We start from the raw sequence: 15,580 nt of genomic DNA, 5'->3' as shown, positions 1-15,580 counted from the left end.
ACACTAATTTCAATAAAAATAGACAATTCACATTCAACATTGGATGATCTAATTATCTAAAATGAATACACAGAATACACCCACTGACTTGGATAGAATAATTAACAAGTAGCCGTATTCAAACTTATAATTAATGCATATTATATTAAACATGGATTTCATAACACTTCGGGACACTGCAGCAAACTCTGCCTACACTTCCCGAAAATAGAGATTCTAGAGGTGTCACATATACACACCAAAGACAGGGTGGCAGATTTCAAAAAACAGTTTGAATTTAAACCCAAATTCAAAGTTATTTTTCTGTATTTTTCTAAATTACCTTATCATTAAAGTGATGAAGATTATGCAATACCCAGTGGTGATATTCAGCAGGTTCGCACAGGTTCGCCCGAACCCGTTGGTAAAATTTTCAGTTTCCCAAACCTTGTTAAACACATGGAACATTTCTCAGTGGTTTTGTTTTTTTTAAAAAGTATATTAAAATATACGTATTATACTCTGTAATACTAGTAAACTAGAGTCTTATACCCTGTTCGCACCGAGCATTTCAATCTAGATTGTGAGCAAGGGACTATGTCTTGGTGTGATCTCTCTCGACTGAAACGAGGTTTAATCACAATTGATTCAAGAGAGTTCTTGAAACTAGATCCAGTCATAAGAGAGATCCCACAATCTCACGCAACACGTTTGAGATAATACAAGATGGCCGTGGAAGATGTGTCAGGCTATGGACAGTGAAATAAAAAGGATATTGTATTACGAGAGATGATGACATCTGTCTACTACAAGTAGCGCAGAGTAGTGCAATTCAGGGTGAAAAATTTCTCTGCCTTAAAAAAAAAAAAAAAAAAAAAGGTTGACGGCACTAATATACTATTGTTACCTGCTCTTCGCCCAGGGCTCGTTACGTTCCAAATACGCCACTGATTATTAGATATATTGCAAGAAAAGGTATTGTATTTATTTCTAGCCAAAACTTCCATTTCATTTGTCGGTGATTGTCAGGGAAAAATTTTCTGCTAGCGAATCCTTTGTTAACTATTTCGAATATCACCACTGGCAATACCTATCTGTAGAACTAAATAAATAACTGGAACTTTATCTTTAGCTCAATTGCAATCCAATAACTTTTTAAAATCTATTATTACTACTCTGATATTTGGAATATTTGATATATAAAACTTGAAACCATATTTAAATAAAACAAAGCTCAAGCTGTTTGTTACACTAAAACATCTCTACTCAGACTGGAGATGTTGCAGCTGGACCCAACCTGTTGCAATTCAGCAAGTGGAACATGACTGCAACATTAGTCCAATCTGCAGTACAGATGCTCTTTATTTTAAGTGACTTTAGTTAGCCAAACTTGGCAGAACATTAAGTGGAAACATTCCTAATAAATCCTTATTTTTGTCTTTCTTAACATGCACTTTAAGCTTTATTTCAATGGGTGATTAAAACATTACCTGAATATATAAATCCAATCAGAAGATTAAACACCCAAGGTGCTATCCCGCAAATTTTGACCTTTGACTGCTGCTTTTCTGCCAGCTCGCTTCCGAACATTGCCTCAAAATATGGACTACTAGCGGCCATGACTGCTCTGTGACAGTGGAAGACTTCGTTTTCCACCAATAGTTCAACATCACAAAACTTAACCTGATTTCTGAGACTATTTAGGTTTCCCAGCATCTTCTTGAGATGGTCGGTGGAATAAAATTGACAATTTTTGTCGTTGTTATTCTTTGCATCGCCATTGCAATTAAATTTTTTGTGCGAGGAGCTGTTTCTGTGTCCTCTACGTCGGTATGTTCCTGATGCCATATAAATACTGTAAGACATTAAAATTACTTTATTATAAGATTGAAGATTAATAATTTATTAATATTTTATAATTTTTAAGAAATGTGTCTTAATTAGGCACTTAATTCAAACTAAATTAGTAGTTTCTAGTTTCAACTGAACTTAAGTCAATTTTTAAAACCAACATATCTGCAAAAGTAAATTTGATTTATTGTACGATTGGAACTCACTAGTATTCTACTTTAAATTTACATAGTGAAATTCCGTTTGCCCAGCATCCGGTATACCAGTGTTTCTCAAACTTTTTGGACTGCGACCCCCCTTCTGCACTTAAAAATTTCAAAAGACCCCCGAAGAATGAGTATGTGTCGAAAAACATCCCGGAGGGAGGGGGTTAGGCTTGTATTTAAATATTTATATTCTTTTTATTATTTATAATTTATTTATATTATTATTATTTATATGTGCAATTTATTTAAAAATTATTTTATATAGTTTTTATTTCTATTATTTCTAAACATGAATCCATAGTAAATTTATAAAATATTTGAAAAAAATTGATCTAGAATCAATTTTTCAGCGACCCCCCAAATATTTTTCACGACCCCCTTGGGGGGTCGCGACCCCCACTTTGAGAATCACTGCGGTATACTGCCAAACCAATAAGCTGACATGTCAAGATTGTGATTAGGGGTTATCGGTGCATTGTTCTTTATGATCATCATTGAAAACTTCTGATATAACTATTGTGTAAACAGAGGAAGACCAAGACAACATGGCAATGTGCTAGTTAAACCAGTAAGCACATGCTTTATCTTTCTACAGACTTTTTGGGTGATTATGACCCAAAGTGCACAAGTTGGATATGAGAAGCAGAAATATTTAGCACACTTCAAATCAATAATTATTAAAGAAACAACTACAATATATTACTTTTTGTGTACTTTGATAATCAGAGTACATGTATATTTATACACAATAGAAGTGTACAGAGCACAAAATAAAAGTAAAAATAGTGTTCTTGTTTCAAGCCAATCAAGAATATAAATAGCCTGGAAAAAATGAAATAGTGTTAAACAATCATAAAAGGTGGATTTGTACAGTTTTACATGCATAATATATGAAAAAATTGTGTCCAGAGGATCAAAAAACCAGAAACACTTTCACATTCCAATGAAGCAGCATATTTGATAATCTAGCACAGTATAATCCCCACGATTCCATTTAAACGGAAGTTCACTGTATTTAAACTATGTTAAAAACACACAGTTAATCAAATTTATATTTAAAAATTTGAATTAATTCAAGGCTAGTTTTTCATGTTTCAAAAACAAACCTTGATCATGTGATTTCTCTCTTTTTTGATTAATTCATACATTTCCCAGCAGCAGTCACGTGGATAAAAGCATTAAACACTAGTAGTTGATTATGTGGAAATTTTTATGAGGGTCCTCTCTTCTTAACCTTCCTATTTTCATATTAATTCCTTTAAACTTCTTATAAATATCATGTGACATGTTATTTTGATTTTTCTTATTTTTTTACTTTATTCATTCTGCATTTTTTTTATAGTTATATCATCAACAATCAGTTTGTAAAGCAAACAAATCAAGATTTAAGAGCAAGTCTGTCATAGAAAAAGCCTGGGTGGAAGAGAAGCTTGTGCACCTCAGTTTTATCGTATCAGAAATTCGACAAATTAAATTTACATTAAAAGATTTATATTCCAATCAGAAACTGAAAATCTACCTTTCAGTATTATAAATACATTGTAACAATACTACAGGAAAGCAGTGTCAACTGTGCAATACAGTAATAAATGAGAAATTTAACACACAATTATGACCTTCTTTGCTGAATTCTTCTTAATTCAATTTTCCATTTATAAGCAAAATTTCACATAAGTAATGATATAATTTCGAAGGTTTAACATACAATTACATGATTACAGCCAAATTCTGCACCGAAGCAGCAACAGATTTTTAAGTTAACACCAACCTGCAGCAAGATAAATAGTATATAACCCAATTAATCAAAATTGCTTTAAAAAACCATTTACAACTCCAAATTTTCTGAATATATTAAACCATTTTAAAATTATCTTTAAATTGTGACATGCAGTGCACACATACACAGGAATACGTGGTACGATCCAAAAGTTTGGGGACTGCAGTAATCTATGACAACAAAAGCATGTATTTGAAGTTACAGCGTGTGAAATGGATTCTACCAAACCATCTCTATGTGTTCAGGTTAATTTCACCCATGCCATGTGATTAAACCGCGAGCGCTGCTGTTTTTTTTCCAGAGATAGTTACCTTTGTTCTGCGACGTAATAAAAGTGGAGTTTCAAGATCAACCTCCAACGTTAAATTTTGTCAGCATTTAGGTAAAACACCTACGGAGACTTTAAAATTACTAAGAAAGGTGTACGGTGATTCTACCATGGCAAAGTCGAAATGTTGGAGGTTGTTCTTGAAACTCCACTTTTATTACGTCGCAGAACAAAGGTAACTATCTCCAGAAAAAAAACAGCAGCGCTCGCGGTTTAATCACATGGCATGGGTGAAATTAACCTGAACACATAGAGATGGTTTGGTAGAATCTATTTCATACGCTGTAACTCCAAATACATGCTTTTGTTGTCATAGATTACTGCAGTCTCCGAACTTTTGGATCGTACCATGTATATTATGATTGTATGACAAATCTATAGTATTGTAAATGCTTACATATCAAAATGATTTGATAATCCTCACAAAATCCCAGATTAATTAATATATATCAACATTTCATTAATATAATTATATGAGAAAGCATTTCAGTAAAGTCAAATTTATTGTCCAACTAGCTGCATTTAGGTGCTGTTTGGGCTTTTGAGGGAGCAGGGAATCAGTGAGGTTGAATCTAGAGAAAATTATAAAAACAATGGTCTTAGTAACTAAAATGTACTCAGAATTTACAATAATGAAACTACAAAACACAAAAAAAAAAAAATTGCTCAAGGTAAAGTTAACAGGAGAGTGGGACCCCAACATGTTTGTCTCAGACTTAAAATTGTACCCTTAACCAAACCAGTGCACCTTACTCAAATCTCCTTTGGTGGCATCATGTACATGATAAGAGCTTTAATTTGATACCTGAACCATATTTTTACCCCCAACATTTATTCAAAGTCAGATAAATGAACCTCCTTTCAATTAACATATAGATTGCATTTGTGCAACTGAGTCAGTGATCTTCCACTATAGATGGATGGTCTGAACAAGTTCTTTTAAACACATTCCACTACATAACCAGTAGATCCCATGCAACCAAGTTTGACACTATGCCATTTATTAGCTTTCTTTATATACTATCTTTATAATATATCATAAACCAGATATATAAAAATGCTAAAAAGGAGCAGTAAAAAAAAGTATTTACAATGAAAAAACTGTACATTGCACAGTACACTATCAGTGCACAAATACTTTTTATGAAAACAAATGCTGACAACTGAGACTCCATGCAACTTTTCCCATATAGTAACACTGCAAAAAATTACGAGCATAACTCTTGCAAGCGTCACTTCGAATGAGCACAAATCGACACAGCTGAAGTTTAAAATAAATTTAGCCTCAAAGAAATATCATTCTTTATATTCTCTTCTATTTCTTTGTCGCTGTACAACAAAACAATTCCAATTCACTTCAAACGGAGTGTTGCATTTGCTTGTAACAATACAACTTGTTACACATCACATCGTTGCTCATAATTCTGCACGATAAAATTTTAATATAAAAATAATTTTGATAATGCAAACAGTGCAAATTGTAAATTTTTTCATTTTGTAATGTCGCTATTCAAGCATTGTAACGAATGCATATATTTAATAAAATTCTCGTAATGTTTTAAGATATAAAGCTAACAATTACAGTCAACATTGTGTGGTAAATTGCTTAATTTTTGATGGTCCACACATTATTTTTTTGATATTGCTCCATTTTATATATAGAAACATTCCTGGTTAAAAACTAAGCAAAAAGTTTTCATACTTTCTGTAATATTTTGAGTGATATCAATTTTCAAACTGAGATAAATCAAATTTTGATAACCACACAAGTATATCACATAAAAAAATATATATATAAATTAAGTTAAAGTAATCAGATCTGACAAAACAGGTTGTTAAATGTTAGAGACATCATTCTTCAAAATACAATAAAACAACAATGTTGTCATTTGACCCACTTACAAGTTAAAAGGGAACTTTTGTTTACAGTGATAAAACAATTAGTAATTTGCTGACATTGACAATAGAGGTCTGTTGTGGCTCTACTGTAGAATAAAAATTTTTTTACTACCCTAACCTTAAAAGACAACCTGTCCCACTCTAACTACAATGTCAATCCATCACATGAGATATTTTACAGCAAAGTGAAATTTGATAGATTATTTTATTGCTCTATAAGATCAAATTACAATAAAATAAGTATAAAAAAGCACATTTGTTGTAAATCCACAAGTATTTTACACTGTTAGAAAAAAGAAAATGTCAAAGATATGTTGTAATTGTAGTTTCTGCTGCAATGCCAAGAATTTCACAATTTTGGAATAAAAAGTGGCATCTGTGACGTCATGCAAGCAGTTGACCTCGCATGACTCCTGTACAGTTAACAGACTATACTAAAATTGGACAGTAAGTTGTCTTAATTTCTCAAAAGGCAATGCTTCAAGTTATAATTTATTCCAAATTACAGAACTCAATATAATAGTTGTTTCATCAGAACAATGCCTTTCACACTTTTCCAGCAATGGTTAATTCAAGATAAAAGCATAATAGTTGTTAAGGTATTTCACATAATGTCTTCATATGGTGTTTTAGACATTGTATCAATATTTGTCTTTTCAATTAATTGCATAAATCAAAAAATAAAAACATGAGCATTTCTATATTTAATAAAGAAAAGTTAATTTTTACATTGATAATTTAAACAGCTAACTTAAATAATTAGAATTTGAATACTCCTAGAAAGCAATAAGCATCTAATTTAATTAAATAACATCTAATTTAATTCACCCAAAGTGCAATCAATCCGTATGATCTATAAAAATATTTCTATGAGGGGAACTCGGGAAAAAAGTTTTCCTATGGAAGACACCGTTCCACTGTTGTGAATTGATAAGGTAATTTTAAAGTGGCAACAATGCTTTACTTTTCCACATAGTTCCAATTATAGTTCAAATACTCATCACAGCAAGGAATAAGTTTTTCCGTCCCAATATGTAGAAATCCTAACCTTGTTGTAGCCAAATTCTTGCAGCACATTTGCACTTGTTGTCATACAAAAAGCAGTGACCGGCCGTGCACTCCATTACGACAAGGAACGGATGAAAATTGCTAAGTGAAGTGCCAAATTCAGACTGTAGTGCCACGTTCCAAAATGGTTCACTGGAAGTTATGCAGCAAGTCCCGTGTGCTCGATAAAGTGTGAATTTGACAGATGTTGTGATCCTTCTTCACAATAATGTAGAAGGATTGCAAAAGACCAGGATGTTTTTTTCTGACGGCTTCTTGCACATTCATAACAGAGTCTATTTTATTTCAAAGTAGAAGCTAAATTACAGCAACTCAAATTTGGAATAAATTTTTTGCTTGTGTTCAAAGATCTTATACAGATTCTTAATTGAACATCAGAATACATAAAGGAACAAAAAATAATATTTTTAAATCATAGAACATTGGTAGAATTTAAAACTATTAGAATATACAGATTCTGTTGAAATGGCATATGGTGAAAAACTCCATCTTAGAAGTCGATGTTATATTACGAGCATTTTGAGGAAGGCTTTTAAATGCGGCCAGAAACATTTGTTCCAGATACATTTGAGTTGCTGCAATTCTGAAGATGTATCCCGTTCGTTTCCAGATTCCAATTATGATTACAGTTTGCACACATTTATTCATAAAAACCGCCACAATTGTCACATCTTTTTGTATTTCTTTGAAAATTGTACAACAGTTTCTGTGACACGACTACCGTATATACTCGCATATAAGACAAGGTTTTTATTCATTTTTCACTGCTTCAAAAACCTATGTCGTCCTATTTTGCAGTAATTTTTGTGAACAGTGTATTTGCAATTGTTTTTACCCGATGCGCACCCTCCCGTTTAAAAACAAAAGTATTTTATCTGGGTCATTTGAATCATTCTTGTATATTGTCAAAAGTAAAGATGAATAAAATAGGAAAAGCAAAGCTTTTGAATTGAATTCCAGATTGAAATTCCAAAATCACACAGGGGCCCAATATAAGTTTTAATCCATTCCCACGTGAAAACAGATGATTATTCAGAAATCAGAATATGGAAAAACTCATAAGTGTAATTGACAGAGAGTGGATTCGACTATTAAGAATTGGCAAAAAAGGTTTAAGATTGTCCAGCTTTACACGAAGAAATTATGTTGTCAATTTTACGAGATTTTTCCTTAAAGTTTAAAATGCCAGTAATTTCTGCAAGTCAATGTGTGCATTTACATGCATTTGATATTTTATTTGTGATGAAATGAAATAAAATTAAAATTGTATTAATAAATCTAATTTTCTTTATTTTGATCTTTAAAGTCACACCTCATCCTATACGCGAGATCGTCTTATAAGCGAGTAAATATGGCATAGTCTTTAAATTTTTCTTAAATTTTAGATTCAACTTACAATCTTTACATTATGCAGAGCATTCTGTTCTTAAATTTTTCATGCAATATCATAAAGTGCTTCTAAAAATTTAAGCATAGTTGATCTTGACTAATACTTGCACTTTTCATTTTTATGGATAATGGAATCACTTAAAAAGCCAAAGAAAGATAGGTCTTCAAGAGACTTTGTTTTTATTTTTTCCACTTGACTTTGTTCAGATGTTGCTGCCACTTTTTACAAACAAAAGAAATGCTAAAATAACTAAAGAAACTGAAGCATTATATACTTATTATAGTCTAACAGTTGACAACACAAATTTCATTAGATATTAAATAACTTTCATTTTAGTCTTTTTATCCATTATTTCAACTTTATTAATCCTTCCACTAATAAACAAATTTTAGCTTCACAAATACTAAAGATTAGTAGCACTTTCTTTGTACAAGAATGTAGTTTACTTTCTCATTATGTTTTCCAATTCTTAATTCTTTCAATTTATTTCTCTAGTTCATAACCAGTTTCCATATTAGCAGCAATCTTGCAAAATGTAACTCCCCCAATACAAAGATTCTATTGCATTACTACCATCCAGACCATTTTATCACAAACAAATACAGGATTGACAATGCAGTCAATTATTACAGATTAATACCAAACAATCTGTCATATTATTGGGCTATACAGGGACTCCCCTATTTACAAACATTCAACTCTCAAACAATTTTATCATAAGTCTAAAATTTAAATTTTGCATGAATTCTGAAGTTCTCTTGCAGATCATGGAATGGCTTTGAAGTTGGTAAGGTTGAAATAACAGGATTTTTATAAAAATTGAAAACAATAGCAAAACTTTTACAATTAGTGCTTCAAAAATGCATCTAAAACATAACAGTAAAACATAACAGTGGAGATAAGTGCAAGAAGTGTGACTATTACCATAGAAACTAAATGAACTTAGTTCTATAATGTCAAATTAAGTGAAAAAACTACATTTGAAACACCTGCTACTAAGCAGCAGCAAGTGGATAAACAAGGGTAATGCATTCCATTAAGTACCGTACATTGAAAAATCAAACACTATGTGGTAACTATGCATACAAATGTTCTTTCTAGGTTAGTTTTCGATTTATGACAAAACCTCGGAAACCTTACCCGTTCCTAAATAGGAGAGCACCAATACGCAGTTAGGCAACCATCTTGTGACAATTTTGAAAATTATAAATAAATTGATTTTTAAATGTTCTAGAAAAAAAAGTCAACCTGAAGCAGAATTCAAACTCATAACTCTTGCTTACCATACCGATGCATTGCCTGTTATGCTACCCGGATCTCCACGCCTCGCTTCAACAACTATTAATCTAGATTAAACCATACCAGTCGCTTCCAGTGACAACTGGGAAAGACTTTAGCACCCATGGTCCTCAGTGGTTCTCAGACAGCTTTGGCTTTTACTTTAGCATGGTGTGTATTTGTACACACATTACAAGTTATTGTTATTTTTCTATAACTAAGCATTTAAGCTGAAAGTAATTTAATCATTAATGCAAAATACAATCAAGAAAAGGGCATAAAATTGTTAAAGATAAAAATTATGTATAATTTAAACAACAATTACTTAAATTTTAGTATACCATACATTTGAAAATTCAAAGTTATATTGATTATTATAAATATTCAATAGACTTTCAATTTTCAAATATCTAAGTTAATGTAAGGTAAAGTCAAATGTTTGGATCATTGCTTCAATAATTTAAAATTTCTATTTATTTCTTATACAAGAAACTTCTTTTTGCTATCAGAAAAGACTTAAAAATACATTTATGATAAATTGATTTTTATAAAAAGATATTGATCCAAAGAAGATATTTTTATTGAGTAAAAACTGGAATTAAGATGTGGTTTGAATAGAAATTTCACTCTAGAAAATCAGTGTACAGACTTCAAATACACGTAAAATCATATTGTTTTTAAAAATGTTAAATATATAAAATCCAGAATCTAGTTCAGAAATATAATATCCTGTTCATACATCACCAGCCCCATGAGAATCACTTTTTATTAGTGGAGCATGCATTTCAATGACCACCACATTTAAATTCATACTTTTATTAGAATAATCCATTTGTCGCATCATTTCACACAGCAAATGTCATTCGGTAAAGTTGGTAATTTCCTTTTACATAATTTTAAGAAAAATAATAGATTTTATTCATCATTATTGTTTGATAAATCTTAACACAGTATATTGCACTTTGTGATGTGCATTAGTTTTTGTTATCTACACATCTATTAATCACAGTATGCTATGCTATCACCCCCTTGCAAAACCATAAAACATATCTAATATGAATCACCTACCACTACCAGATAAATATATGCCAACTTCTTACCACAAAACATTATAATGTCACAGCTTATAGTATTATCAATTGTTCATGAGAGTTTTTGTAATGTATTGGCACTACATTTAGATCCCTTATGACTATCGTCAGGAACACCTCGACTTAATTATCAAAAAATTGGGCAGAATGACCTTGGCATCAGATGCAGATGTAGAGCTTTTCTTTGACAGAGCTCACCTTCTACATTGAAACACATTACTATTGCATCTAAAATACCTGGAATTCTTTATATAGGGCTATTTCTAGAGCAGTGGTTCCCAAACTTATTATGCCCACGGACCCCTTCTCATAGCAAAAACCTGACCATGAACCCCAAGTGAAATAACTCTATACAACTGCATTACAGCAAAATTTCAAATTTAACTTTGATGTCTTGGATGGTGAATGGTGACGTAAAAATAAAATATAAATAAAACATTTTTATATTTATAGTAGTATTTATTCAAATTATAAATTTTGTTTTAAAATACAAAAGCACATTATTTTTTAATGAGATGAGTGAATCTGATGGGATGATATGAGATTATTTATGTTCGGCTCGATGTTTGTGAGTAGCATTCGTAAGTCTCCGCGAGTACTAATTTGCAGTCGATTTCTTTTTTCGTGATGAGGTTCATAACTGCATTAAATCCATGCTCTACTAAATAGGAAAGCGGGAAAACAATCAATAGCTTCTGTACAGTAGCCCATAATGCAGGATATAAAATTGGTATCTGTTTTTATAACCAGAATTTGCAGTATCCTTATTCAAACAGCTTGGTATCCTTGGTTTCAGCTTCTCATTTGTGGATAATTCAATTAGTTCCTCCTGTATTAGTATGGCTTCATCTGAGTTTGTGGGTCTACTTACAAAGGGGTCCAACACCCAATCAGGGATGCCCAAGTGAAGAATATCTTCAAATCTTTGGCTGAAGTCAGAATGAAGAGCCATTAAGTGTTGACAATAAACAAGCAAATCATCATCTCGTTTTTGCAATTTTGAAAGATTTGAAAACATTCTCCTCTCCCCAAGTTTGGATTTGGAAGATTTGGGAGAAAGATTTGGAAACAGAGCATTCTCCTCTCCCCAAGTTTTGTTTGTATAAAAAAAGTTTTGCAACAAATGCAGATATTATACTTTTAATTTTGATTAAATTTAATTGATCACCTTGTAACTTCAAATTGGTTTCGTTAAATTTGACAAATATGTCAGTCATATATGTTATGTCATTTTTTGAATTAATTGCATTGAGCCACAAATCATTGTCTTTGCTGTCCAGCAATTCCAACACTAAATCAAAGAGTGCATAAAAACGATCCAAACATGCACCTTTAGATAACCAATGAACTTCCATGTTAAGTAGTAAATGATTATAATCATCATTATTTTCTAAACAAAGTTGAGCAAATAATCTCTCATTTAAGGCATTCCTTTTAATTTTATTAACTGCCCAAATGACAATCTAGTGAGCCATGCAAGTGTTCACTAAGGTTTTTGGCGACTAAATGGTGTCGGTGAATGACAATGTATAGATAATATATTTGGTTTAGCTTGTTTCAAGTATGCCGGAAAGCCTCAGTGTTATCCTACCATTGCCAGAGCACCGTCAGTAGCAATGGAGAGGATATTACTCAAGGGTATAGCTTTTGTATCGAAAAATTCATTTTTAATTCATTAAATATTGTTTCACCTTTTGTATCAGTTTCCAAACATTTGGCAAATAACAATTCTTGGGAAATATTCTCATCTTTCACAAATCTTACATAAGCTAAAAGTAATGCTTCATTTCCTAGCAAAGTTGCCTTGTCAAGCTGTATAGAAAATTCAGATGCTTTTAAGTACTCACATAAAGAATTTTCTATGGACTGAGCCATTTCGTTACTCCTTCTTTGCAACATATTATTACTCAGTGGAATTCTTATAATATTGGAAGCTGGTTTATGCAGCATGGCGTGTATTACCTCACTTACAGCCGGTAGAATGAGTCCTTAACCAATGGTGTGCAGCTTTCCAGATTTTGCAATCAGTAAAGAAATATTACAAGAAGAACACAGTCCATCGTCGTCTTGCTCGGATGTTGTCGCAAAGACTTGTTTCAATGACGGTGTTTTCAAATATTTTTCTTTGATTGTTTTAAAAAAAGTTAAATCTTTCTCTTTTTTGTCGCCATGGACTTTTGTCAAATGTTCCTTAAGCTAAGAAGGTTTCATTGATTCATTTGACAACATTTTATTACATAGAAGGCACATAAGTAAAGTACTATTTGTTGGTACAGAATAAAGCCATATTTTAAATATTCAACACTATATTGTCTGCTTTTTTCTTCAGCTCACTCATATTATCATCTGTAAAAAAGGGCACAAATTTAAGATACAAGAAAATAAAACAAATTATATTGGTGCAAAAAACCACTGTTTATTCATAAAACTTCTGTTTCTTGTTTTATGCAAAAAAATAATTTATTTTAATTTGAAAATGGAATAATACTACAAAGTAACACTCGAATCAATTAATTATTTAAGATATAAGGGTAAAATTTTAAGTAATAATAAATAAATAATAAAATATTGGTAAATATTATATAATAAAACTATTAAATAAATTAACTTTAACAAAAGTATTGTGGTTGTAATCTATTCTATTTCATCGACCTCTATGGCTTTCTTTGACTCCGCAGTCCCCTTTTCCCTTTCTCAAATCCGGAGCACTGCCCTGTCCTTCCATCCGCTCTGAAATCTTGACCAAGAATGAATGGCTCTTCCGTTGGCAGTTTTGCCTCAGGCTTCCTTCTTTCTTTTGTTTTCTCCAAAATTCAGAGAAACGATAATCCCCTTATTCTTTTGTTCTACCAAGAGTTCTGAGAAGAGACAATCCCTCCTTAAGGCAATAAGAGTTAATAAAGAAGTTTCTAGAAGGAAGTTATGACAAAAAGGGAAGAACAGAATATAAATAAAATATAACTAAAATACATATAACAATATGGCTGACAGCCACAGTATAATTTTACTTATGAATTATACTTATATGAGAAGATATCAAATGTGTTCAAAAATACTTACGTAATGTACTCTATCTTCATAACAATAAAAACAAAATTATACAACTTTCTGTTCAAAACTTGGAAGATTTGTTGTATGCACTTCACATCACACACAAAACAGAATTAAATTGTTGTTTAGATGCACAACTCATCTAGTGTCATATTTTAGACAAGTTTTTGCATGTAGTGGCGAGATTCCGTTCATGTTCAAACCTACATAGATAGGCAACCACGGTCGGCTTGACTTTCACCATGAGATGCTTGTCATTACTTGTATTTTATGTACCTGTACCTATATACTTATATTTTACTCAGAATGTAAAAATGGCTACCGATTTATTTATTACTATTTATTTTTAACTATCCTAATGATGAAAATGGGTCACAATTATTTTACTTTACATTAAACTTTTCGCAGACCCCCTGACATTGTCCATGCACCCTCAAATTAATTTTAATTTGACACAGACCTCCAAAATGGTATCAAGGACCCCTGGAGAACCACTGTTCTAGAGGAATGGCTATCAACAGCAGGGCTTCTATGTCGCATGCCTGGAGGGCAATATTTTAGAACACTTACATCTAATGTTTTGTAAACAGTTCTTGTTTAGTATATATATTATATATAGTATAATGATATGACCATCTTTTAGAGTATATTTTATTCCAACTTTTTTTTATTTATAAGCATTTAACATTTTTGTATGTGTTGTTTTTTTTTGTAATCATTTTTATTTTGTAACTTATTACTGCATTCCTGTGCATGTGATGTTCATATACAATGAACATTATTTAAATTCTGTTTTTGTTTGACTTGCATGCTACCATTAGATCCTGAATATGACCTTTGTAAAGTTTAAAAACATTTGTTCTTATCACTGGATTGTAGGTTTGGAAGTGTTGTATTATTATATACATCCAGTTCAGGATAGGGGTTCTAAATTTTTTCAATTCTTCTCCAGTCATTTTTGACAGATTTTTGCTCATCAATAAATTCTTAAAAAATAAATTTACTAACTTTATCCAATGATTGATGAGTCTTATTTCTTCTCACATGATTTTTAATGGATTACAGCCTGTAACAGTATTGGGCTGCAATTTGAAAAATAATACACCTATAAATTTCCACTGTTATGTCTGTCTTTCCTTAATCTTGAGAACAGTGTCAGATAAATGAAATTCAAGTCCAGATATGGAAAACTTAGAAGCCGACCATAATTAACTATATATGAACTTCCAATGCAAATCAGAAGTCACGTTATTTCAATTCAAAAATGTTCCCCTGAAAGAAGTTAGACGACCAGCACGACTCTACTGCTAACAGAAAAGTATGATGTACAGGAGCAAGGCACTACAATACTAATTTCGAGGTGGAAAGCATATACACTGTCCAGTCACATTAATGTGACCACCTGTCAAAAGCCAGAATAACCACCTTTCGCAGCACGGACTGCTGCCAGACATGCAGAAAGAGAGTCAGTGAGGTTCTGGAAGGTACTCGCAGGGATGTGGAAGACCATAATGCTCCCTCCTCCAGCTCGGACCCTTGCAGCAACTGTTGTAGGGTGTTTGCTTTCAGACACCTTACACCATATACACCAATGTCCATCTGTCCAATGGAGCATAAAACATGATTTATCAGAAAAAGCCACCTGTTGCCACTCAGTGGACA

General features: G+C 31.9%; 1 protein-coding gene across 1 annotated transcript in view; it reads right to left on the bottom strand.

Annotated features, from left to right (window-relative positions):
• The window catches only part of LOC136970847 (actin-binding protein IPP-like), a 53,546-nt gene that overhangs the window by 19,311 nt on the left and 18,655 nt on the right, over positions 1-15,580 (bottom strand). The window contains exon 2 of the mRNA XM_067265318.1: positions 1,470-1,834. Within this exon, the coding sequence (XP_067121419.1) occupies positions 1,470-1,827 (358 nt within the window). The 5' untranslated portion in view covers positions 1,828-1,834. The remainder of the gene's footprint in view (positions 1-1,469; positions 1,835-15,580) is intronic.

This window comes from Centruroides vittatus, unplaced genomic scaffold, assembly GCF_030686945.1.
Source record: "Centruroides vittatus isolate TY-2023 unplaced genomic scaffold, ASM3068694v2 contig_221, whole genome shotgun sequence".
Taxonomy (NCBI): Eukaryota; Metazoa; Arthropoda; class Arachnida; order Scorpiones; family Buthidae; genus Centruroides; species Centruroides vittatus.
The sequence above is the reverse complement of the archived record's forward strand: the minus strand, read 5'-3'. Positions and strand labels throughout refer to the sequence as shown.